The sequence below is a fragment of the Hydra vulgaris genome, chromosome 11 (genome assembly GCF_038396675.1).
Source record: "Hydra vulgaris chromosome 11, alternate assembly HydraT2T_AEP".
NCBI lineage: Eukaryota > Metazoa > Cnidaria > Hydrozoa > Anthoathecata > Hydridae > Hydra > Hydra vulgaris.
This window is the reverse complement of record NC_088930.1, coordinates 47,465,524-47,493,198: the sequence shown is the minus strand read 5'-3', so window position 1 is coordinate 47,493,198 and position 27,675 is coordinate 47,465,524. Positions and strand designations below refer to the sequence as shown.

General features: G+C 28.8%; 3 protein-coding genes across 9 annotated transcripts in view; 1 reads left to right on the top strand and 2 right to left on the bottom strand.

Annotated features, from left to right (window-relative positions):
* LOC101234935 (tectonic-3) overlaps positions 1–2,676 on the bottom strand; it is a 57,066-nt gene extending 54,390 nt beyond the window's left edge. For 2 of the 4 annotated variants that reach the window (XM_065809014.1, XM_065809015.1), the window contains exon 1: positions 2,585–2,676. In XM_065809014.1, coding sequence (XP_065665086.1) covers positions 2,585–2,645 — 61 coding nt within the window. In that variant the 5' untranslated portion in view covers positions 2,646–2,676. The remainder of the gene's footprint in view (positions 1–2,584) is intronic. The other 2 variants (XM_065809017.1, XM_065809016.1) reach the window with 2 other exon arrangements.
* A 3,487-nt stretch (positions 2,677–6,163) lies between these two features.
* Positions 6,164–9,992, bottom strand: LOC136087080 (uncharacterized). Its single transcript, XM_065809586.1, has 3 exons — positions 9,805–9,992; positions 8,909–9,606; positions 6,164–6,171 (listed from the first exon to the last, which is right to left on the bottom strand). Exons 1-3 carry the CDS (start codon positions 9,990–9,992, stop codon positions 6,164–6,166), a joined length of 894 nt encoding a protein of 297 aa, XP_065665658.1.
* A 5,355-nt stretch (positions 9,993–15,347) lies between these two features.
* On the top strand, positions 15,348–20,852 carry LOC136087284 (uncharacterized). Of its 4 annotated transcripts, none has more exons than XM_065809729.1 (6): positions 15,348–15,581; positions 16,516–16,573; positions 16,645–16,838; positions 19,815–19,892; positions 20,207–20,328; positions 20,640–20,852. In XM_065809729.1, exons 1-6 carry the CDS (start codon positions 15,500–15,502, stop codon positions 20,700–20,702), a joined length of 597 nt encoding a protein of 198 aa, XP_065665801.1. In that variant the 5' UTR covers positions 15,348–15,499; the 3' UTR covers positions 20,703–20,852. The 4 variants fall into 4 exon arrangements, with proteins under 4 accessions (XP_065665801.1, XP_065665802.1, XP_065665803.1 ...); XM_065809731.1 differs by having other exon boundaries at positions 15,449–15,581; positions 16,732–16,838; XM_065809730.1 differs by lacking the exon at positions 19,815–19,892.
* The last annotated feature ends 6,823 nt before the right edge of the window (positions 20,853–27,675 follow it).

The window sequence follows — 27,675 nt, the reverse complement described above, 5'->3', positions numbered from 1 at the left end:
TCTTAAAATTATCTGTTTTTTGTTATTTTCAACTTTATTTAATGAAATTTGAATTAACAATTAATAGTAAAAATAAATAATTTTAAAAATTATGAGAATCATTTTAAAACATAAAAACATATTTTATCATTATAAATAATAACAGCTGTAAAAAAGTCAAATCATTAAAAATCGATCGTTAAATTCTCACAAAATTACAAAATGGAGAGAGAACTCTATTATTCTAAGGTCACGATCTGTAACTGCAGTAACACAAGTAAAAATAATTTATTTTATTTAATTTTTTAATCTTTTTTTTAGGCTGTTCATATTAGCTCAGTTAGCAGCTACAATGCAGAAAGAAATGTCCATAAATGTAAGAAAAAGAGGTCCAAATGATACTGGTTTGTCCGAGAAAAATGTCCCTGCAAAGACATTTTGTAGTAGAATTGGTGGTCAACTATCATTGAGTTCAACCACAAGTAAAAAACAATCAACAGTAACGTCTGAAGTTCTTTCACAAGAAAAAGTAAATGATTTAATTATCAACTACATTATAAGTGAATTTCTACCACTAATAACAGTTGAAAAACAATCATTCAAAGATTTAGTCACCGGTCTTTCTCCCTCATCCACAGTTTTGTCTCTTCCAACTCTTAAAAAAAAACTAGAAAGTAAATTTGAAAATATATTAAAAACAATTAGAGATCATATTCAGAAGTCTGTTTCTATATGTACTACAGCAGACATATGGAGCTGTTTAAAAAGGAGTTATATGGGAGTTACGGCTCACTGGATCAGAGAAGATTTATCTCAAATATCTGTTGCGCTTGCCTGCAAACATTTTAAAGGAAGTCATACGTTTGACGCAATTGCAGAGCAACTTTTTAATATACATTCAGACTTTAGGCTTGATCATCATAATATAGCTATTACTGTGACTGACAAGGGTTCAAATTTTGTCAAAGCATTTAATGAATGCCAAGATGATAGCGATTTTGATGATAGTGAAAATGTGATATCATTAGAATCAGAACCACAAAGTTCATCAGATGAAGAAGATAAATATGAAGTGGAGATAGTTGATGTTGACACCATTCTGACAAATGAGCAAGAACAAACAAGTAACAACAAATATTTACCAAAGCACATGAGATGTGCTAGTCATACTTTGAACCTGCTTGCACAAGTGACATTCCAAAATTGTACAGTGAAGCAATGGCTAATTGCTCAAAACTGTGGTCATGGGTCAGCCGAAGCACACAAATATCGGATGCTGTGGAGAATTTAATTAAAGTTTCATTGAGGACACCAGGGGAGACTCAATGGAATTCAACTTATGATGCCATATGTCGACTTTTGGAGCCAAGGGTAAAAGAAAAGCTCCCCCAAATCATGGATGCATAGAAATTGCGTTGTTTCAAACTAGTGGAGTTGGAGGTATTGGAAGAATACAAGCAGTATATGAAACCTATTGCTGATGCTCTGGACAAACTGCAAGGGGAAAATAATTCTTTTCTGGGATTCCTGATGCCAACGGTTCAGCAAGTTCAAAAGAAACTTGTAGTTCTTATTCCAAAAGTTATCCACAGCGGAAGTTTAATTGAAGGATTGATTTCAAACATAAATCAGCGTTTCCCACATTTGTATGCATACGATAGTTCTTCCAGGATCTATGTAATTGCAGCTGCATCTCATCCTCATTTGAAACTGCGATGGGTTCCAGAGGAATAGAGAAACTGGGTTAAAAAAGCCTTTATAGGAGAGGCACAAAAAATCAGTTTAGCTGAAAGTTCTGCAGATGCTGACAAAGCTTCGACATCTGGAACTAATGATTTTTTTGAATTCGAATCACCAAAAACAAGCTGCATACAAACTAGTCAGTCAGCAGTCACTATCGAGTGTTTACAATATCTTGAAGATGGTTTATACACATCTTCATTTGCATGTTTGGAACAATAACAATAAACTTTTCAGAGATTTTAATGCAACTGTTCCATCGTCTGCTCCAGTTGAACGCCTATTTTCTAAAGGAGTCTTAATTGCTGTGCCATTCCGAAATCGGTATTTTAAATACTTTTATATTAAGTATTTTGTATTTTATATTTTAAATACTTTCGCTTGAGTGCATTTAGTATTTGTATTTTAAATACTTTTTTGAAAGTATTTTTCACAACACTGTATGTATATGTATATATATATATATATATATATATATATATATATATATATATATATATATATATATATATATATATATATATATTCATACATTGACTGATTTAAATAGGGGGAACATGCAGAGAGTGTATATACAATGACTAGTTTTATGAAGAAATAGGTACATATATGGTGGAAAGAGTTAAGGGGTATATATCATAGAAAGGGCTAAGGTTGGCATTAAGATTGACTGCCCAAATCCAAACCCTGAGTCAATGTATGTGTACTCCTTGTATGTTTTCCTTATTTAAATCAGCTGATGTATGTACAAAAAATTAAAAAAAAATACATATTGCATGTGTAAATAGCTTATTTTGAATACACAAACATTATTTATAGTTAGTCACATCCAAAATATTATTATAAATACAAACAGATAATTTACATTGAGTATGAACAAAATCCAAAGCAACCATAAAACAACATATGAATGATTTCAAAATCATTTTTTGCTAAAGTAAATTTAATAAATTTACTATATTATATATATATATATATATATATATATATATATATATATATAATATATATATATATATATATATATATATATATATATATATATATATATAGTATATACATACATACATATATATATATATATATATATATATATATATATATATAATATATATATATATAATATATATATATATATATATATATATATATATATATATATATATATATATATATATATATATATATATATATATTATATATATATTTGTGTGTGTGTTTGTGTGTGTGCATGTGTGTTGTGTATGTTTGTGTGCATGTGTGTGTTTGTGTGCGCTTTATGAATTAATAAATGGAGATATAATATTTCAACGAAATTAGCTATTTTTATCTATGCAGTAAATTTTATCTGCATATGCAGTTCATTTTATCTGTGAAATTTATTTTCATTTTTTTTTAATTATTTGGCGCTATTTTACTTATAAACAAACGCCAGTTGCGATTAGAGATGATACGGACTCTTTTAAACACCGATTATAGGTATTATTACATTATAGTAAACTCCCGGTTATGTAAACCTATTCAGAGAGTAAGAATTTTAAATAACAGAAATTTCAAATTAAAAATCCACTTTTAAGCGCTATGGTTTAAATAACTATTACTTTTTAACAGAACTTGGGTATAATAGATGTCGCCTCCTTGTTTTATGCATACAATTAACAAAATACAATAACAAAATTTTTACAGTTTTTTGAAAAAACCGCGCATTTTCAGTTGCTTTTTAGTTTCTGAAGAGCGTTTATTAAACCTTTTCAATATGGAACTTAATTAAAATATTGATTAAAATGGCAGAATTTTTCGATCTATAATACCACTTGCTTCGTTTGTACAAACCTCATTATCTATGTTTAACTAATTGTAAACAGCTAGGTCTTCACCTACAAACCCCAATGATTTAAACCCACCAAGCAATTTAAAGGATTATCTTTATCATTATACTTGCAACCTGTTTTTTGCTCTTCAAAGATTATTCTTTATAGTGTTTGCCGATAAAGCACATTATGCGTATGGCTTCAAGAATGTTGATCTTTGGGATAATATAGTCAATTTGACGCCAACAACATTTGTGCGATTAAAAGCTTTAAATGTACTGATGAGTCCCTGTCCATCAATCTATTGTAGTCAGTATCAATCTGGTATTAATAGTTGAAAGTAAGAAAAGTCCGGTGAAAATAATTTTTTGAACTCACTTCAAAACAGTAAATAATTATAGGATTATACATGTTTTGAAACAACTGGGAACCTGTCATCAGAGAATTTTTGTAAAGATGTATGAAACCACATTACTAAGTCAATAAATTTCTAATAGCTATTGTTGATAATATGAGCAATACTGTTAGACATTTGCTATAAAAATGAAAAGTAGAAAATATGTAAAAAAGATTTTTTACTTTTTAATAACTGATCTTTTGAGCTTTCTTTTGGCGTTAAGATTACACTGTATACACAATAGTATATACAATGAGGGAGTCACTGGAAGGCCTGTACCCTGTGACTAGCCAGTGACTACCTAGTAGCAGGATTAGAGGGGGCGCACAATAGCCTAAGTTTTTTTTTTACTTTATCAAAATAGATTGATAAGACATTAATGGTTTTGTATGTGTGTGTTTGTGTGCGTGTGTGCATGCGTGTGTGTGTGTGTGTGTGTGTGTGTGTGTGTGTGTGTGTGTGTGTGTTGTGTGTGTGTGTGTGTGTGTGTGTGTGTGTGTGTGTGTGTGTGTGTGTGTGTGTGTGTGTGTGTGTGTGTGTGTATTATCAAATAGTAATCGATGTAGTTAAAGTACATTTCTTACTTGGAATTTCAAGACTTTTTTTTAGATTCGCTAAATATCATAATAATTGTATAAATTTCTTACATTCGAATTCAATACTTAAATTTTTCTTTTTTTTAATTAATCAAACAAAGTACCGTCAAAGGGGGTTACTTTGGCCAGCGTGGGTAACTTTGGTCACACTTCGGTAAAAAGATTATTTAGCTTATAACTCCATTAAATATATATTTTTTCCCACTTTCATACATGCAAATTATAGATTACACTTTAACTTTAACTATTATGTGGGTATTTCATTTTTCAGCTTTTTTTAGATTGGCACTACTGGCAGTAAAAGTTTTGTTGTTATGGTTACATCAATATTTACCTTCTAAACTTTTCCATGTACACCTAACTAAAAACGAATTTACAAAGCAAGTAAGTACTCTAATTACTTATATATATAGTGGTTAGACATTATCTAAGTTATTACAATAATATGTAATCAATTTTTTTTGTTTATTGCTAAGAATGTTATGGCATAACCTATTCCAGCCAAAGTGGGGTAACTTTGGCCAAGCCTATTATTGGCCAAAGTTATCCCACAATTTATAATTTTATTTTATATGTTTATTATGTTACCTATTGTTTTATATACATTAATAATCTTTTGGTACTGTTTACTGATACCATTTTGTTGTTTCCAGGTGAGATACAAGTGTAGTGAAATCAGCATGCCTAGAAACTATGTGCGGAAAGTTGGTAGTCGTAAGTATGCTGACTATTCAAATGAAACTCTACAAAAATGTTTTGATGACATTCGATCAGGAAGGTGCACTCAAACTAGTGCCTCTAAACTGTACAAAATCCCAAGAAGTACAATAAAAAACAAGTTAAATAACATTTTTAATAAAAATCCAGGAAGGCCAACTGTGATAGACGAGAAGCAAGAGAAAGTCTTTGTGGAACATATTTGTAAGATGGCTGAATTTGGATTTCCCTTAACTGAAATATACCTTAGATTTATAGTTAAGGGTTATCTAGACAAAACTGGGCGCACAATCCCTCAGTTTAAAAATAATCTTCTTGGCATTGAATGGGTAAGATTGTTTAGAAAGCGGAACCCTACACTGACGGATCAAGTTAGTGAATCTGTTGAAGAAAAGCAAGTGCTGGGTTTGGCCCCAGAAGAAAGACAAGTTAATTTACAGTTGGAAGGATGTCATTTCAAAAATTGAGCCTCCAAAACTATTGAACAAAAGAGGACATTTTAAAGTTCCTGAACTGGATATTTTTTTTCCTTTTTAAGTGTTTTAGTTTGCAACTAAAATCTTTTAGTTTAGAATTTACTTGACAGGTTTCAGTTTTACATGTGTAACCAATTTTTTCAATTAAGTTCAATGTCGTGTTTTGCTTCTAATGTTTTATAAATAAATAAGATTTTGAATTTTTAAATTTGTCTATTACTTTCCTTTGGGCCATAGTTACTCAATGGGTGGGGTATCTTTGTACTAGAATATTTTTACAATGCGTTTTATATGAGAAAACAACAAGTGGTCAAAGTAACCCCAACCCCAGGGTAATTATGTCCAAATTTTTAAAATAACTAAAAATAAATATATTATTTTTAATATTTAAAAAAGTGGTATGGATGGATAGGGAATCTTTTATTTAATAGTTTAAAAATGTTTTTACTAACTTACTACAATTCATATTAAATATAACATTAAATATAACATTAAATATAACATTACAAAAGTGTTAAGGTGTAAGTTTTTTGGCCAAAGTAACCCCCTTTGACGGTAAGTAAAAATTATTACAATAGTAAAAAAGTATATCTTATACTATTGTATTTACTTTAAACTTATGTATCAATATTGAGCTCTTTTTCATAATAACAGTATATTAAGAAATTATTGATTTGTCATAGTTTCTTGACTACATACAAAACAACAAATGTTGAGTTTCAAGAAAAAAATATTCTGGCTTTAAAGGCAGAAAAAAACAACAAAAGCTTTTATTAGCATTTTGAAGAACTTTTTCAACTGCCAACAAGATTCTAAGAAAAGTAATGCGCAATACTGAGGTTGGAGTTCTCAAAATGAATTTATCAAAGAGTGCGGAGGAATTGTACACGGTAACATCATTATCATTATTAAGGTGATTTGCTCAGTTAACGAGAATGGAATAATAAGAGGCTTATAAGGCCACTTACTATTCCATTCTCGTTAACTGAGCAAATCACCTTAATTCTCTGATTCTTCTACTATGGTGTTGATAAAAGATGGGTAGTTAAAGAAAGTTTTCTCAGTGTGAAAAATCTCAAGGCAAAAAAAATGATGGACGTCTTGGATCCAAATGAAATCAATTTAAAAAACAGCGGAGGTCAAGAGTACGACAATAAAGCCTACATATCTGATGTGTTTAAAAAAGTAAAAACAGTTGAAATTCAGAAGAACCCTAAAACTCTTTATATGTCATGCAGCGCTCATAACCTTGACCTAGCCGGTGTTTATTTTGCTAAACCTTCCGTTGAAGTAAGAAAAAAAAAGTAAGAACTATTTTGGTTTGATTCATTTATTTTACAATCTTTTTAATGGAAGCCCTATTCGATGAAAAGTCTTAGCTAAGAAAACTGGTATGTCTTTTCATCAAACCTCGCAAACCCAATGGAATGCACACATTGAGGTTGTGAAGCCGTTGGTTAAGCGACCTTTGGATGTCTTTATATCTTTGCAGAAGCTTCGTGACCTTGATCTAACTAATGAACTCTTGAATGAAGTAAAATCTCTAGAAAAAGAAATTCAGTCATTTGAGTTCATCATTTTGACAACCTTTTGGTTCAAATTTCTTTAAACAATATACATATCAGTATCTGACTTCAATTAAAAAATATTTCCTTAGATGATGAGATTAAGCATATAAAGACTTATATTGAGGATTTTGGTCTTCTGGGCACAAATTCATAAATATTAAATAAAATTATTTAGGCTAAACTTCTTTCATTTTTTTGTGTTTTTTGTAAAAATCAGAAATTCGCTTCAAATAAACAATTTTTGAGGTTTATATAACTAAACTATACTTCCACGAGTTTGATAAGGAAAATACACGGGGAATAAAAATTGCTTTAAATAAAAGCAAACTTCTAACAATAAAATGCAAACTTCAAACAATGTAGGTTTAAAAAACCATTAGTTAACTGTATATTATTTAAAAATCTATAGTTGAAAGAAAACTTTTCACGAAAAAATCAAGTAAAAAACTGTTTATTACGAGATCCTGTTTTTTAAAAATTACTGATGAAGCTCATTCTGACATTAACTTATAGTTTTTATTCAACAAAATTTTCGAGAAAGATAAATAAGCAGCTTTAAAATGAATTTTTAGAGCTTTTCCCGCCCAAATATCGATGATATCGTCATAACTCACCTTTTTAGCCAAATCTTCCTCAGTCAAAAATAATCAAAAAATCAGTAGCGCGATCGTAGCTTGTGGTCGAATGGATAGAGTTTTTTATAGTTATCAGTTTGCTAACGATCGTTCACTCTCAATTTTTTTATTTTTTATTGTATTTGAAAATATTAAAACTAGAAGAAAAAAAAATGTTTGCTTTTGGCAGAAAGTCTGTAAAAAACCGATCAATATAAAATACATTTAATAAATTTAACATTTTATAAATGTAAATGTATATAATTTTTATATATTATTTATAAGCATACAGAAATATGTTCTATATTTTTTATATAGCATACAGAAATAATAAAAGATTTAAGGTTTACATTTTTTACAACAAAAAAAATCTGAACCTGTTACAAAATTTTTTGGAAAACATGTTTTGTTGCAGAGCCAAGTATTGCAATTTGGATTCTCGCATGACATCATGCCCGAATGTAGTTTTTTTTTACACTTTCTGTATTTAATAGCTTTTCTTCTTTTGGCTGAAGGTGTTGTAATCGGTTCTATATTTTGAGTTACTTCTTTTTCTATAGGGTTTGGCAATGGCATTAGGAGTTTGCAGATGGTTTTACGCTTTTTAGCTTGTTTTTCAGCTAATTTGAGTTGCTTAACTTCTTCTCTTTTTTAGATGATCTGCAATACCGTGTTCTGTAATACATTGGCCAGCAATTTTTGGAATATTAGGTTGCCTCGATTTTTTTACATGAGACTAATTTTTTTCTTGAACAAAACTCTTTAGCTCATTTTCAATTTCGATTTTCATTCTCTCATGTAGTGCTCTGTACTTGTCGAACCTCGAAGCTGCTGTTGCTGGTTCAGAAGATAATGCTAAAGACTTTATTGTTCGCAATGGCGTTGAAGACGTCGGTTGATAAAACGTTTCGGAGATAGCTAATGCCTGTTGATTGATTTTGTTTTTTTTAAGTGGAAATAACCCAGTATATTCAAACCAGTAATAGCGTGCAAACGTGTAAAACACTTACCGCTCTCATACACCTGTTTGAGCAACGTAGGAAAATTTTCTTTATCTAAGTTTTTGCTTTTTGTGTCTTTGTAATATTTGGTAAGAACTGCCTTCCACACTTGCTTAACATGGCAATAGACACCTCTATCCAGTGGCTGAAGAATGTGAGATGATTGGGCTGGTAGACAAACCAAAATTATATTGTTTTCCCGACATAGCAATACAGCTGCTAAACTGACGTGAGACGTATGTCCATCAAGATGTAAAATATGAGTACCACTAATAGCCTGACATTCTGGTATATACACTTCATTCAACCATTCCATAAATGTGTCATGCTCCATCCAACCAGATTTAGAAATTGAATATTTGGTGCCAGTCGGACCACCTAAAGCCCACTCAGCTCTAAAGTTTTGTTTTGCTTTGTATACCACGAATGGTGGTGTAAAGTATCCATCAACATTACAGCAATTGTTCACTGTATAATGGATTTTTTCATTGTTACCAGTGAGTTTTAAAACACGCTTTGCACCTTTTCGACATACTACAGTTTCTTTGCCTTGATCACCACAGAAACCCGTTTCATCGCAATTCCAAATGTGACAACCAGAAGTTATCCCAGACAATTGATATTGTTTAGTGACAACTTCGAAATAATTATCAATTATTTTTTGCGTACAAGAAGCGGCTCTGGCAGATGCTAAAGTGTGAGTTTTTCTTGTGGAAATTTCTTTAGACTATCGGTTTATGAATGCATAAAACCAGTCTTTGCCAAGCCTGGCGTTTTTAAATAGACCTGATTGATTTCTACGAAGAAAGTAACCGCATACGAAGTCCATGACATCATTTCGTGTTAAACCATAACCCCAATCACATAGGAACTTAAACGCATGCACCATAATTGACTCTGTTTACTGTGAGAGTACGGTTGTTGATCCGGATCCCTTGAAGCTAGCATTGCTGTTGTTCTTGCGACCTATTAGAGTTAAGAATGGAATGCTATATTTGAATGCAACTTTTCTGATTGAAGTATTTTTTACTTTTATACCATTTAACGCAGCTTCTATACCTTCTTCATTGTATGACTTTTTACTTGTTGTCATCTTGAAAGTGAATAATTAATAAATATCATTAAGTCATTTTTGTAAAATAACTTTATATAAGAAGAATCCGGAACTAACACATGAGAAAATTCAATAATTTAATTCACCTAGTTACCTAATTTAAAAATTCACATTCTACTTAATAAAGGAACTTAAAGTAAATATGTGAATGATCGGTTTTACCAGAAAAAATTTAATATTAATTTTTCTTACTTTTTTGTCTAATTTTTAACTACAAAACGAAAAAAATTATGTAATCGGTATTAAAATTAAATTTTCTTCAAGATAGAGATAAACTATTTTTAAACGAATTATGGTTCCCGAATTATTACGTTAGCAAATAAAAGAAAAAAGCAAGTTTTTACGACTCTCTTTTAAACTTTTATAAAAGTAAAATGACTGAAAAATGACTTGGATTTTATTTTGACACATTTGAATAGAGGAGATTATTCTCTTACTTCTGGTGTTTTTATTTTTTAAATATTCCTATCAGTTCCGGTTTTATTTAAATTTTCGATCAGTGATCGAAAAAATAGTATGATCGGTTTGACCCACTTTTACTTTACTATTTAGTAGACATTTATTGTCAATATTTAAGAATGATTTATTATTCGATAAGTAGAGCATGTTTGAAAAAGCTCAACAACTTTAGCATTTCCTGTAATATAAATGTAACTAAGTAATATAATATTATTACAGGAAATCAAATGCGATAATTTTTAAAGCAATAATTACATAAAATTTTAGACAGTTAAAAGTAAAGAAATGTATAAAATAGTTTAAAATGTTTCTGATATATTAAAGATTTTATTATATTAATGGTTCTTAAAAGCATTAACAATGAAAAGATTAGATCCTATCCCAAATATGTGTGAAGTAGGAGAGGATAAATTAAGATTCTAGTAGGATTTACTTAATGAAATAAAAAATACTAAAGAAAACTTAAATAAAAGTTGCTTTAGTTATATTTATTTTAAAGGTGAAAAAAAAACTAAAACAATGTGACCGAAATTATGATACATTTATACAAAAAGAAAATCATTGGCTTCAGAGAAATCTTATGTCCAATAAAAATAGCCATTTTGGTTCCGGAAAGCCCCATAAATAGTGTGTTAAATGGAATAAATAAATGGAGTATTCTCTATAAATGTATATTCATTTTTAAGATAATCTTTTGACAGTATAGATTTCAAAAATACTATAAAGAAAAAAATAGCCTGATTTTTTTGTTTAAATTTAAAGACTTCTTTGAAAAAAAGTAGCAAATAATTGTAATTTTTTTGGTTTATATATCAGGTAAAAAAATGTTCCACTCCATAAATAGAGTGTTCTTGGAGAAAGAAGCAAAAGGAAAAGGATAAAAGAAATAGTCACTGAACATCAAGATAACGAAATATTTGGAGTTTGGTATGGAAAGATTGGTTTTGATCGAACGTCAAGCCAAAGTATTTATGAGCAGAAATACGAGACAAGCAACATAATTAAAGAACTCAAGCATGAAGAAAAGATTTTCAGTACAGCTTTTGTGTTCACATTGCTCAAAGTAGAATATGACAAAATTTGGAAAAATGGAAATGATTAAAATCGTCACTTTTGTCTCTTATCTACATCATAAAAAAAAGAGTCTTGAAATTTTATCCAGAGAACCAGAATCAGATTTTAAAAAATCTAACAAATACCTTAAAGATGCTTCGCAAAGTTTTTAATATTCAGGAAGAATGGTGACCTTTAAAATAACCGATAGGTTTGATCTTGCAATGTTTGATAATAAAGTAGTTAACGCACTAACAGAGAAAAAATCCACTCAATCCTGCAATGTGTGCAATGTTAAACCCAATGAAGTGAACAATATTGATTAAGTAAATGCAAAAACTCAAAAAGAGTCAGCCTTGGTGCGCGGAAGTTCAGCTTTGCACTGCTGGGTAAAGTGCTTGGAGTTTATTCTTCATAAAAAGGAAATTAAGAAGTATAAGACAAAAATAATTGAGGAGAAATTATCAGTAAACTTAAGAAAGAAAAAGATTCAGTTACTCTTCAGAGACGATTAAGCCTATATATTGACATGCCTAAAGCTGGGTTCGGCAATACCAATGACAGCAATACTGTCAAAAGAACATTTAAAAATAAAGAAGTTTTTTTTGAAATTGCTAAAGTTGATTGTGATATAATTAAAAGATTGCATAATATTCTCATAACCATATCTTTATTGGAGTTATTGCAGAGTTCTTCTAAATCACATAAACTACTTTTGCCAATCGGGGTATATTCGGAAGATGCACTGGAAAATTTTAATAAACAAATAAGAAATTCTAGACTTAAGCACGCGACAAAAGTGTCAAGGTTAAATAATATGATGAATAAGATGCACTACCTTTTAGTAAGATCAGATCCAATCAGATGCACTACTTTCTAGTATCAGATCAGATCTAAAAGTATCAAGCATTTCTTTTAGAAAACATAAGAGTTATCGAGGAAAACCGTTACCAGATGAATTTATTAAATTAATTGTAATATAAATGATAAAATAAAATTGTAATAAAATACAGTTTTTTTCATTATGCATTAACATAAAAATATCAAGTAGAGTAATTTATCAAGATGGTTTGTCTTAATGATTCTAACCAGAGTTGATAATGCCGCCCGGCGGTAACTTACTGTCGAAAGGCCGACTTTTTAGGGAAGCGGAAGCTGTTGGCGGCGGCCTCCCAATCAATTCTTAGCGGCAAAATGTTTTTCTTCCGCCTCCAGTGGCTTCCGCTTTTCTATTGGCGGCTACAGCCAGAGTTCTTTTTTAGAGGCAAAATGTTTTGGAGGCCGACGCAAATAGAGAGGCTGAAGCCAATGGTGACCGCCTCCAGAAGAAATTTTGGAGGCAAAGCCATTTGGAGGCCGCCTCCGATGGCTTCTGTCTCCTAAATGGCTGAGGCCGTAACATTGGAGGCGGAAATATTTGCTTCCAGCCGGCGGATGTAATGAAAAAAAATTGCTCGTTTGCTTTAATGCAATTAAATATTAACTAGAAACAAATGTTAAATACTTGACATCAAGTTTCATTTTATATGATTGTTATGATTGTTTGCAAAAGTTTTTGCAAACAATCATAACAATCAAAACACTATTCTTTTAAAAGGTTTAAAAATTTAAAACGTTTAAATGTTTAAAAAGGTAGAATTGAAAATTGAATTTATAAAGCTTTAAAATATTTAAACTGAGTTTATTAAATATTTTAATTGCTTCAGCAATGTTTCTCGTTGTGCGTGTAAAACTATAAAATGTCTGCAATAGACCAGTTCAAAAAAAATATTTTTCAATAATTAAGTGGCTAGATGTTTAAATGTTGTTAATTGATGAAAAAAAGTAAATCATTAAAGTTTCAAAGCATTATTCCAATATTTAGTAACAGCTCAATTAAGTTTACTTTTCAATAGGATTCTAAAATTAAAAAAAAAAAGTTCCTTTAAAGTAGGTCAACCTGGTACTCAAAAAAAGCAAAATAATATATAAATTTCAAAAATTGTTTTATAAAAAAAAAATTAAAAAATTTTTATTTTTATTAAAAACTTGCAAAAAATTATTTCTAGTTAAAAACCATAGTTTTTGTGCAATTAAATCTAAAATAATAATTGTAGTATGAAATTATCTTTTTTTTTTAAACTTTCATATAATTTCGCTTCTTGTAAGACCCAACATGACATACTTTTGAAAAAACTTCTTTTTTCAAAATAATAGGGACCTGTTAAAAAGAAAAGTTAATTGAGCCTAAAACACATTATTTAAGTTTGCAATTTGGAACTAAATTTCCTGACCACAAACCACATCAAATCAAAGGGTAGCCCAAATAAAGTTCAAAAATTATTTGTTTTATACACAATTTTGAATCGGTCTAGTCTGTAAGCATTATTTGTAAATTTGCGCGTTTGAAAATTTTTTTCTTATTTATATGCGCTTATTATTTGTACATAAATTATAACCATTTATTTAGGTTATTTCATCAAAAAATCCACTGTAATTTAACTTAGTAACTTTTATATAAATTAGAATAATTTGTTAAGCACAAACCAAATCCTATTTAAATAAAGATTGAAATGCTTTTAGTGTAAAGATGCCTGTCAAAGCCTAAACCCTCTATTTATGTCAGTCAATCTATGTATTACACTGTGACTACGGCTATATTAGTCGATGTATGCATGTGTATGTATTCTAAGAAACTTTGAAAAATAAAAACGAAGAAATTTTTAATAAACATTAATTATAGGAAAAGCAGTAATTTACAGAAAAAACAGTAAATAATTTTATTTTTTGTTTTAAAAAAAAGATTAGTCTGAAAAACACGTATCCATATTGTTTTAATAATTATTATTCATAATGATAATTTATATATTTATAGTACAAATAATAACTATCATTATTAATGTTGTTAATAAATAAAATATGCACAATAGTTATAATATTTATAATATTTAAACAAAGTATTTAAGATGATTTTAAGAAGTCTCTTGGACGAGCGCAAAAATGAATTTATTTAGGCCGCTACGGCATTACCTCTCTCAGTGGGCACAGTACGTTTTTTAAACGTTCTTTGGACGTTTTTATTAGGATTTAAACCTAAGAAAAACGTGCCCACTGGACTTGCTATTACATTAGTATGATTTTACTCCCGCGTTTGTTTTTTTTTTATATATACTACCCAATAAGAATGTCATGCTAAACTTTCACTTCCAGGTAAAAAATCTCCTATAAAGTTTTTTTAATATTTTCTCTTTATATAAACTTTGTTCGTGCCATTATTTATAATTTTATGGAATATATATATACATATATATATATATATATATATATATATATATATATATATATATATATATATATATATATATATATATATATATATATATATATATATATATATATTCTAAAAATGCGCTACCAAGTTACTGGAATTATTTCCGGCAAGAGTGTCTGGCCACACGCGCCCTTATTGTTCTTGTCCTATACAAGTCAACATGTCTTGTACGGGACAACAACCTTGATAAAGTCATTATTCTGTTATTGATTGGTGTATAACTCTTAAGAATCTTAAGAAATTAGAACTATTTTGAAACAAAAAATTGAATGTGATATAAATGGGTCAAACATAAAACATTTTTTTAAAGAAAATTTTTTTTTTTTCAAACGACAGATACTAAGTTTTTTCAAATGAATGTTCCTTAAACGGCGTTTACAAATATATATTTTTTTCAAATGACGGTTACTCTTCATTTAATAATGCTACCGACAGTGACCCATTGGTCACTGTCGGTACATGGCCTACTATATTACACGGCCGTGTATGTTACATTTTAGAGGCCGATTCTAAGGAATTTTACGTAGGGGAGAAATACTCCTGACGTAAACATTAGCCCGTAAATTGACCAGCATAAAGTTTGTCGCATGTTTTAGTCGTGAAAATTTGTCGTGAATAGTAAAGTTTTTGAATTCCTGGTGTTATTAAAGTAAATAAACTTATTATGAAATTAAACAAAGAAATGTTTTACAAGCTTAGTGATAAATTATCATTTGTTAATGCTGCAGAAATAAATCCTTATGAAGGTAGGGTTTTTAGTTTTTTGAGTTGTTATGTAATATCGATAGTGGGAGTAAGTCCCATAAAAAAGTAAATCTCTTCTTATAAGCTTTAAAACTCATATAAAAATAATCCTTAAATTAAGGATTTTTTCATATGAGAGTAATTATCCCCTTTTCAAAACTAAATTATTAAAAAGAACCATTTTAATGATAAAATGAACTTTTTTGGTGGTGTTTTGTGGAAGAGTAATTCTCCCCTTTTTAAAGTTTTTGTTAAAAGTGTAAGTTTTACTTTTGTCAAGTTTTTTTTGAAACAATAAATCTCATATTTTAAGGATTTTTTTCACATGAGAGTAATTCTCCCCTTTTCAAAATTAAATAGTTAAAAAAAACAATTGCATTGATAAAATGAACCTTTTTGGTGGTGTTCTGTGGTAAGAGTAATTCTCCCCTTTTTAAAGTTTTTGTTTTAAGAGAAAGTTTTACTTTTATCAGGTTATTTTTAAAACAATAAATCTTCTCTTTTAAGGATTTTTTTATATGAGAGTAATTCTCCCCTTTTCAAAATTAAATTATTAAAGAGAATCATTTTATTAATAAAATTAACCTATTTGGTGGTGTGGAAGAGTAATTCTCCCCTTTTGTAAAGTTTTTGTTGTAAGAGTAATATTTACTTTTGTCAAGTTTTATTTAAAAGAGTAAATCTCCTCTCTTAATGATTTTTTTCGTATGAGAGTAATTCTCCCCTTTTTAAAGTTTTTGTTATAAGAGTAAGTTTTACTTTTGTCAAGTTTTTTTTATACAATAAATCTCCTATTTTAAGAATTTTTTTCATATGAGAGTAATTCTCCCCTTTTTAAATTTAAATAGTTAAAAGAACCATTATGTTGATATTATGAAACTTTTTAGTGGTTTTCTGTGGTGAATTAAAAACAAAAATTACATTATTTTTTTTCAGCATTGTCATCAATCGATCCATTGAATAGTTTAACAGAAATTCAGTTTAAAAAACCCGGGTAAAATACTTAATTGATGTCAATAAGTAACTAAAGTATATAAAGAGTTAAATAAAAATTGTTGTTTTTAGTTTTATGTGTTCTGCTTGCATGATGTCATTTACAAGAAAAGATAATATGAAAAGACATGCTTTACAGGTACATAAAACCATTTTTAGAGATGATCAATCCAAAGATAAAAGAACTCCATGTCACTATCAAGACTGCGGCCAAGTATTTTTTCAAAAAGTCAAACTTATTAAACACATAGAGGAATGTCATGAAGGTATATTTTTCAAAGAATCCTACAATTTTTTATCAGAATCTGAATTCTTAGCATGGAAGGAAAAGGAGGAACTTAATAGTTATGTTTTTTCCAGTAAACAAAGTAGTAGTTTTTTTCAGTAAACAAGTTATTTCATTTGTTTTTTTTCAGTAAACAAGTTATTTCATTTGTCAAAATGATAGTCATTCTAAACCGCATCGCTCTGTTAGTGAACCAGCAAGAAAAACTAATAAAAGGTACTACAGAGGGAGTGTTAAATCAGGTGCCTTCTGCCCTTTCAGAATAATTGTCACAGTAAACAAAAATGGTGTCACAAATGTGCAGTATATCAAAACTCATAACCACAGTGTTAATATTACAAATACCATGTACCAACCTATCCCAGGTAATATTAAAAAAATTATTTCTGCTAAATTATCATTAGGTGTAACTGTAAATACGGTTTATTGTGATCTTAGGGAAAGTTTTGGAAACAGACAAAATAGAAATGATGAAGATGCTATTTTAACTAAATCACGTCTTCTTACAAAAAAGAATATTTCTGTTATCAACAGAGCAGTAAAAAAGGGATGTCGGCTTCACCCTGATGATAGCATTTCAACTTTTTTACTTGTTCAAAAGTTGAAGTCTGAAGATTTTAATAGCATTCTGGTTTATAAGCCACAAGGACAGCAAACTGTTATCGGCCTAAAAGTGTATGACGGCATTGACCTTAATAAGGATTCCTTTGTCGTTGGTATACAAACAAAGCATCAACTATCAATGTTTAAAAAGCATTCATCACAAATTGTTTGTATTGATGCTACACACTGCACCAATCAGTATGCATTTCCTCTTGTAACTTTACTAGTTCGAGATGATTTTAAAAGGGGTTATCCAGTAGCTTTTCTTATTTCTAACCATGCAGATGAACAAATCATAACACCATTCTTAGAGGAAATAAAAAGGAGATGCAATCATTCTGTTAAAGTTAATGCTGTTATGACAGATGATGATTTTTCAGGCTGGAATTCTTTTAATAATGTTTTTGGAGATGTGCGCCACTTGCTATGCAAATGGCATGTAAAACGTGCATGGCGCAATAAACTTCCTTTAGTCGGTCTATCTAATTTACAAGAAGTTTTTAGGATCTTAGAGACAATCATTGACGAAAAAAACCCTGATGTTTTTTTATCAACTATGAATGGTTTTGTAAAGACATATGAACATAAATGTCCTAACTTCATTAGTTACTTTGTTACATACTATGCTCCTCGACATATAAAATGGGCTTTTTGTTATCGCAACTTTCAACATGCTGACACTGATACTAATATGTTATGTGAGTCATTACATAACAAATTGAAAACAGTTTATATGGTAAGACGACCTAATAAAAGGTTAGACGATTTAATCAATTTACTTTTAACAATTGAGGAAGATAGTTATTGGCGCCACAAAAGAGACACCATTTATCTTGGAACAATATCTCTCCCAAAAAAGTACAAAGAAAGACATGAAAAAGGAATGTTGATTTCAGATAAATGTATTATTAAATGTTCATTAACTCAGTACACAGTTAAAAGTCAATCAAAAGATGTAACATATAATGTTGACATTCTAACTGACACTTGTAAGAAAAGTTTGTGTTTAGATTCATGTCTAAATCCTGCCTGTAATGGTTTGTGTCAGCATTTATATAGGTGTAATTGTAATGACATCGTAATCCTTTGCAAGCATGTTCATAAGTTACGATCATTTCTTTTGAGAACTCATGAAAAAAACTGCACAAAAGTATCTTTAGCTGTTAATACTGGTAATAATCAAGTGAAGCAAAAATCACAAACATTTATTAATGAGACTGAAAGGTTTCAAAAAAATATTGATGAAATATCTACATTAATTTCTCATCCCATGATAATAAGTTTGCAACTTCCTTCAATGAACAGACAGCTGGAAGACATGATCAGTCAAGCTTAAGCCATCAAAAGTATGAATTCAATTGAGATACCTGTAAAGCCACATAATAACCTTTTAAATTTTGAACCAAATAAGAAGTTGGATAATCAATGGCAGCCTAATAAATTTAAGAGAACAAGAAAAGAAAATAGGAAAAAGGAAACAAAACCATATCAATATCCTGCACAAAACTAAAAAGAAGAGATAGTTCGAAATTGTCTCAGCAACATGTTGATCTAATTCATGATAAACAAAGTACAATAATATGCGATAAGATTGAAACTCGTGACTTCACCAACACTCTCATTACGTAAGCTATTTAAATACATTTTCAAATACTTGCTACTATTCAATTTTTCTACGAATATCTTAGCTTTTAAATAAATTTGCTTATTCAAGTTAATTTGATGTAATGGATAATATATTAGACAGTAAATAAAACAATAAACTATATTTCCTTCAGTATATTAGTTATACTTGTGTGTAAAATATAAATTATTTGTATATATGTGTGTTTGTTTATATATATAAATATATATATATATATATATTTTTTTTTAATTTATTGATATATTTAGACATGGCTCTCACCAAGTATCTTTTATTTCCCTTTTGACATTAGAAAACAATATACCATCTGACATTTCCTTTAATTTAAAAAAAGCACTGCAGGTTTTCAAAAAGGCTGGCTTCAAGATAAAGTCATAGGAAGTTTTCTTCATTGCTTAAAAAAAAGGTACCCTTCAATGAAATATTTGGGTCCAACTGAAGCATCAGCTTTAAGCTGTTCAAAAAGTTTACGGCTTTTATGGAGAGATGTTGATACTAAAGTTATAGAACAAGTCCTTATTCCTTTTAACCCAACTAATTTTCAATGGATTTTAATATATCTATAAGTTATAACAAAAGAAGTAACTGTACTTGATCCACTCCATTGCAATATTATGCCAAATAATTTTTCACACAATAAATTCATTGCTGTTGCTAAAGACCTTTTTTGACTAAAATTTAAAATTTTAAACCCAACCGTCATTTCAGCCCCAAGTCATTGTTTACAGAAGGATAGTTACAACTGTGGTGTTTACATATGCTATTATGCATTACAATTTTGTGAAGGTATCATTATTTTTACACAATATACATTCTGCATACAGAGTGCATCTTGAGTAATATTTATATATTAGCATTTTTTTAGTTGTCGATTTTATAACTAATTTTTTATTATGTTGCTTATATTTAATTAATTGCATATATAAATTCATTTATGCATTATTAACTATAAATTTAATTCTGTAATTGTTCAATAAATTATAATTGTTAATTATAGTTTGCATAACTTATAATTTGTCTGCGACTATTTAAAAATGCATCACTACACGAATTTTTTTATTTTCTATTTTATTTAACTTTCTTTAAAATTGTGTTTTCAGAAAAAAATATCAATGATCCATTTAATGAAGTACAATTTCGTAAATATATATACGATACTTTATGCGGTAGGTGTTTAAAGAACCTTGAAAGTGGTTTTGAACGTTTGTACGATATTTGTAGGGTAAGTGTTTATTTTATTTTAACATAATAATAAGCTGAAATTTTTATTCCAATATTGTATTAGAGAATAACATGTTCCTTTACTTTTTTGTTCATCCACTTAGAATTAAATGCGATTTGGTTGGCGAAAAATAAATATATACCGTTGTTACATTTTAGGTCCTATCCTTATAAACACATGTTTCCTTGTTTCTTTGAGTTGTTTACAGTTATATCTAAATTATAGCTGTCTATGAAATTTGAGAAAATGATGGAGTAATAGATATTGTAGTAGTGATTACAAGGATGACATTTAATATATTATTATTACAGATTTGCAAGAACACATCCTCTAAAAAGAACGATTGGGTGCAATGCACAAAATATCCACAATGATATCATTGCGAGTGTGCCCACATTTCAATCAAAGATGCGGATGTCAGTGATACTTTCCAATGTCAATGATACAACCCTATCAAGTTTAAAAAACGGCTATTTTCATAGCCACAAATCGTTTTAAAAACATTAAATGACATGAAAAATCTAGTTCCATTCTATTCTATTTACAGGGCCGTACTGAGGGCAAGGACGGGGGCGCATAAATTTGGTCTCTTTGATGTTGATACGAAAAATAGTTAAAATTGCGCCTTCTTACGTAAACTCTAATTAAAGCTCATTTAGTGAACAAAAGAGCGCTCTTTTGTTCTGTAAATGAGATAAATTGCGCCCCGTCTCTTTAAATAAAAATTATGTCAGAGTTAAAGACACTAACATTTAATTTTTTTTAAGAGGAAGGGAGCACAATTTTTCTTGCTTTCCCGAAGCGCTAAGTTGGCTCGGTACGAACCTGTCTAATTCTAGTTGTTTTTTAAGTTTTAAATCAGGCATTAACTTAACAAATTTAATAAAATGTCATATCATTTTTAAATAGCCTGTTTAATAGGCCTAATTTGTTTCAGTTTTTAAACAACGTGATTTGTTAAATATTTGAGGAGAGTTGTCTAAAATATCCCCCTTTTCAAAAAATGATATAATCATCTAGCCTCGCACACACAAACCTAAAAACAATTTTTTTTTAAGGATATTTAATTTATGCTCTACAATTTGTTATCTGAAAATTAAAGGTGCATATATGCCTTACGTTAATAAGCAACCGATAAAAAGAGAGATGCCAGGGGCCCATTTCACCCTAGTGTTAGCCTAAAATGGGTTCCTTATTTAATTCCTGTATAAAACCCGAGTTTTAATCAAGAACTGACAGTTATTTTATATTATAGTAATAAATAATCATCTGTTCCATAACCATATTAGAAATTTGACACTCGAAGTAAACTTAATTGAGACAGAATGTGCTCAAAGCTCTTCTGTAACTGAGTCATAGAAACTTCTACAGCATAACAATATGTGTACAGGTGGGATGAGAGATTATCTAAGATATATGAATCGATGTATACAAAAACGTTCTAAGTCATAAAAACTATTTTTAAGTCAGACAACTTTAACTATGTATAACACATATAAACATCACAAATTTTGATATATATATTTTAACAAATCTAATATTTAAAGATGTCAAAAGCACCCAAATTTTTTTTTTGAAATTATTAAAAGTAATAATTTTGGATTTAATAAGTTTTTTCTCGTTCCCCAAAAAAACAGTTTTTATGACTTAATACGTTTTTGTATACATCGATTCATATGATATATTCGGTTGGATATTATAGTGATATATCCGGCCAGATATATGATATACAATTATTCGGCATTTTGGCCGGATTATCCGGTCGGATATCATATCCGGTACTCCTCTAGTTGTTACCTTTTTATAATATCTGATCAACATTTTGTTAAAAACATTATTTTCAATATTGCTTATAAAAGAATAGATTAAAAAAAATTTTAACAGTGAGGGTGGAACAGGGCTTTTTTCTTTCCGGGGATAGTTTTCTTATGGTTAGCTGAACAACATACTAATGTTAAATTTCAATAATATTTGGCTAAGCATAAGATTAGATGAGATGGGGGCCTGTCTCAACAGAAAGGCCCGTTTTAGACCACTCTCTTCTATAGATTTAAAAAAAGTAGAGTATCCACGGTATAACGTTCGCCCCTATCTCCCCCCTATCCGCCCCTTCTAACAAACAAATAAACAAAACTTTTGCCTAAAGAAAAAATAATATCTTAAAAAAAGATTCCACAAAATAGAGAAAAGATTCTACAATATAGAGAAAAGATTCAACAAAATAGAGAAAAAAAGTTTTTTAGCATTTTTTTGTTTTAATTCTAAAAAATCTCCTCAATAAAATATCCAATATAAAATGTGGATATTTTTTATAATTAAAAAACTATTATGGTTTAGGCTATATTTTGAAAAATATTTTAAATAAATGATATAATAAGAATAAGAATATTCTTAATAAATTATAAATCATTGAATAAATTACGCATGTTGTTTACAAAAAATAACTTATGTAAAATTATCACAGATTTATGCGCAATGCGGGACGCGGATACGGGTTTTTTATAATTCAATAGGAGTATTTCTCCCCTACACTCGATTCGATTCTAAGAGGCCTATTTACGCAACAAAATAATGACAGTGCAATATTAAAAAAACATTATATATATATATATATATATATATATATATATATATATATATATATATATATATATATATATATATATATATATATATATATGTATATATATATATATATATGTAAATATATATGTGTATATATATATATATATATATATATATATATATATATATATATATATATATATATATATATATATATATATATATATATATATATATATATATATATATATATATATATATATGCTAATGCTATTTTAGACAATTTGTTATTATTAGTAAAGCTGAATATTATGGTTAACAAATGTGTTGCATTTGGTTGTAAAACTGGATACAACAGTTCTTTAGAAGATATAAAAGTTGCTTCTTTTCATTTTCCGTTGAAAAATCAACAGTTGCTAAATTATTGGATTCGTTTTGTAAATCGTAGTGATTGGGTGCCTTCACCAAATTCTGTCTTATGTGAAAAGCATTTTAATGAAAATTGCTTTAAGAAGACCACGTAAAACTCGTATTTATCAAGAAGATGAACTTAGTTTTTTTTCTGAAAATGATAAAATAACTGAATGGAACAAGTTAAACAGTAAACATTCACCAGAAGGTTTTCAATTTAAAAAACATCTCAATTGTGTTATTTATTACAATTTAATATTTGATCCTTTAACGCATTTTCCTTCTGTTCTTGAATCAATAAAAATTGATCATTGTTTATGTGTAGGATTACAATACAAAGGAAATAATGTTCCACTTCCACCATGGTTAATTAAAGGTCATAATGCCAAGTTAACTAGTTTGAGTATGCTAGAAAATCTTGCATCGTACATAAAAAATATAGCTTCTTCTAATAGAAATATACTTCTTGAAGAAATAAACAGTAGAATATACTATAAAGCAAAGGGTCAACCGCAATATTCTGCAGATATGATAAGACATGCTTTATTATTAAGATATACATCTAAACAAGCATATGAAATTTTACTTGAATCATTTCCTTTACCTTCAATTTCTTTATTAAATAAAATAAAACAAGGTGGAGTTGATGCAATAAAGGCTATTAAAACACTTCGTGAGAAGGGTTCAATACATGAAGATATAATACTAATTGTAGATGAATTTTATCTTCAGAAACAGGCACAATATTGTAGTGGTGTCTATGTGGGTACAGATGACAATGGTATTTTGTACAAAGGAGTTGTTGCATTTATGATTGTTAGTTTAAAGAAATCTATTCCTTATGTTATAAAAGCAGTACCCGAAGTTACCATTAGTGGTAAATGGCTTTCAGAGCAAATATCAGATTCTATTAGTTCTCTTTCTTTATCTGGTTTTAAAATTCGAGGAGTTGTTACTGACAATCATCAAGCAAATGTAAATGCATTTAGTTTACTTCATTCTAAATTTGGTAATCATTCAAATTTATTTATTTATCATCCTGATAGTCCAAATATTAAAATATACTTATTCTATGATAGTGTTCATATTGTTAAAAATATCAGAAATAATTTATTACACTGCAAAAAATTTGTCTTTCCATCATTTACTTATAATATAAAAGATGATGTCTATAATTGTCCAGCTGGTTATATAACTTGGGGAGATTTTCATCTTCTACATTCTAAAGCTCTTATCACAACCCTGCGTTCTCAAGCAATGCTTATAGACGAGCTTATCGACGAAGGATATTTGTATGTGCTTACTTCACGACTTCAAAGTGACCCTATAGAGCGTAGATTTTCTCAATATCGACAGATGAGTGGTGGGAGATTTCTAGTAAGTTTACTAGAAGTTCAACATTCAGAAATTATTTTAGCATGTCGGACTTTAATTAAGGAGAATGTAAATTTTTGGGATGAAGATTTAAAGAACAATTATGATAATCCAATTAATGATGAATTACTAATAACATTAGATTTAAACTCAAATGAGATATCAGAATTAATTCTCTCACCTGAAACAGAAGAAGTTGCAACAACAATAGCTGGTTACATAGCAAAGAAGTTAATAAAAAGAAGCAAATGTAGCAATTGCAAGTCTATGCTTGCTACAGATGCAAGCAATATAAATATTTGTCAATATCTACAAATACTTTCACGAGGTGGTCTTACTGTGCCTTCACTTTCACTTAAGGATTTCACATGTGGATGTTTTGCAATCTTAGATAATCTTTCAAATTTAATAACTAAACAAGGTGTTAATGTCAAAGATGTATCAAGCTTTGTTTTATCAAAGTACTTTCCAACAGTTTGTTTTACTTGCGATTTACACAAAGAATGGGGGTTTAAATTTGCTTCTAAAATTATAATTAATGTTTTTTTTAACAATAAACAGAAGATAATCAATGCCACTCTACGAAAAGATGCTGTTATAAGTTTTAAAAGTAGACAGAGAGAAAAATAATATTAAAAAAAAACAAATATAAATAGATAGTAACATAAAAAATTATAATAAAAAAAAAACACAAATTTTTACCTTTTTTTTTTTGTAAATTCCCAGTGCTGTCAATTTAAATGTGTAATGTACAAATATATAAAAATATATATTATAGATACAAATATATATATATATAATATACATAGATATATACGTTTATAAATACATAAATCGCTAGTATAAAAGCACAAAATGCCAGTTTTTTGTGAATACTTTTTCATAGTATTTTTATTCGTAATATTATATTTATACTATCTATTTAGTCTAGATAAGATATAATTAAATGTTTTCGCTATAGTTGCGCAGCCATCTTTTTTATAATAGGCCTCTTAGAATCGGCCTCTAAAATGTAACATACACGGCCGTGTAATATAGTAGGCCATGGTCGGTAGCATTATTAAATGACGAGTGACCAATGGGTCACTCTTGGTAGCATTATTAAATGTCACTTATATAAGTTTACAGTTCGCATTTGACCGACTAACGAAAATTTATATTGAAATTGTGCATTAATTGCCAACCTTTGACTATTTTCAAAAAAGTTGCAATTTTGTTGCAGAGAATAGTTTTTTTCTAAAACGGTCGAAAAATTTTCAATTTTAAAATTTTTCAAATTTTTTTTTTTTTTTTTTTTTTTTTTTTTTTTCTTTCTCTGTTTTAATATAATATAAGATTTTACAACTTCGTAATATAAAATTTCAATAAATAAAATAAGTAAAACAGATAGGGGCTCAAAGAAGATGAGGATGACAGTACGTTATCACAATCTTTTCATAGAGCCCCTATAACAAGATTTCAAAAAAATATCGTAATATGTTACAATATGCGTAATAAAATTTCAATAAAATATCGTAATAAAACGCGTAATTCGTTAATAAAATTGATAAGCAACCAACAAAAGTAGAAATAAAACAAAAACAGATTTATGAGAAATTATTCAAAGTATCATTAACCAAAAACGTTTCTTATATTTTAAAAATTTCTTTTTTTGTTAAAAACTTGAATGAACTTAACGAATTTACCGTACCTTTGAATCCTTTTTGAAAAGTATTCCATACTTTTGGACCTCGATATAGAATGCTGTACTCTGAATATTTGTTTATTATCCGAGGCAGTATATATGTGTTGGTCATATTCGCTCTAAGATTATAGCTATCATTTTTATTTATTTTAAACTTGTTATTAAAGCTTATAGGAGAGATATTGTGATTATAACGATACATGAAAATTAAATGCTGGTAGATATTTATTTCAAACACATTCATCATTTTCATATCTTTCATTAAGGGCTTAGCGTGTTCACGCCTATTTTTTGAGTAAATGATTCTGCAGGCATGTTTTTGAAGACTATAAATTTTTTTAATCTTTGCCGCTTGAGTACTTGCCCATGAAATGTTTGCATAGCTGATGAGGCTATGAATTAGCCCAAAGTAGATTAATTTAAGACTGAAATTAATCTGAAATGAAAAAGAATTTAAATTGAATTTTTTTTTTGAAAATAGTCAAAGGTTGGGAATTAATGCACGATTTCAATATAAATTTTCGTTAGTCGGTCAAATGCGAACTGTAAAATAAACTAGCATTTTTAACATTTACACCAAATTTTAATGAACATTCATTTAAGTATAAATGAATTTTATAATTAAAAAATTTTAGAATTCTCATACGTAACTTTTTTCATTTTATTTTACATTCAATTAATTAAAAATAAGTTTGATTTTTTTATAAGGTTAACGTTGTTAAAAGAATTTTATTTTGTCAAGCAAATCCAAATTTTGTCTCACGACTAATATCGTGTTTAATTTTTTATCCGAAAGTCGAGTTCTCAAATGAGTGTAGACTATTGCAAAACTACTAAAAATTCGTTCAACTTTAACCTGAGAAAATGCAGCACCAAAAATAACTTGAGAAACCCTATAGAGTTCCTTCCAATTATAGTCATCACGTTTTAAATGCCAATATTCAAGAATATTAAAATTTTCAAATTGAAAATTTTTTAATAATTTAATGTTATGATCCAAAAATAAAAGTTTTAGCGTGATGTAAGGGCAACAAAATATAAAATATCGGAAGCCACTGGAGGCGGAAAAAAAAATATTTTGCTGCTAAAAATTGATCAGGAGGCAGCAGCCGTCTGCTGCGGAAAAAAAGCGGAGGCGAGAAGATTTACGCCGTTTATCAACACTGATTCTAACACGTTGAAAAAAATTATTTTGTACGCGTATAGTCAACTCTAACGCGGGCATTATACGCGTCGAAGCTGCGCGTCGAAGCTGCGCGTAAAAAAAATTTTTTGATAACAAAATTGAAATCTTTGAATCCAAAAATTATTAT

What these genes read in the sequence shown, in the direction of transcription:
- LOC136087284 (XM_065809729.1), top strand. Translation starts at nt 15,500, where the DNA reads ATGAAATTAAACAAAGAAATGTTTTACAAGCTTAGTGATAAATTATCA. An exon ending in ATTCAGTTTAAAAAACCCGG is followed by an intron (nt 16,574 to 16,644) that starts GTAAAATACTTA and finishes TGTTGTTTTTAG; the next exon opens with TTTTATGTGTTCTGCTTGCA. An exon ending in TGCATTACAATTTTGTGAAG is followed by an intron (nt 19,893 to 20,206) that starts GTATCATTATTT and finishes TTGTGTTTTCAG; the next exon opens with AAAAAAATATCAATGATCCA.
- LOC136087080 (XM_065809586.1), bottom strand. Translation starts at nt 9,992, where the DNA reads ATGACAACAAGTAAAAAGTCATACAATGAAGAAGGTATAGAAGCTGCG. An exon ending in TCAACAACCGTACTCTCACA is followed by an intron (nt 9,607 to 9,804) that starts GTAAACAGAGTC and finishes AATTTCCACAAG; the next exon opens with AAAAACTCACACTTTAGCAT.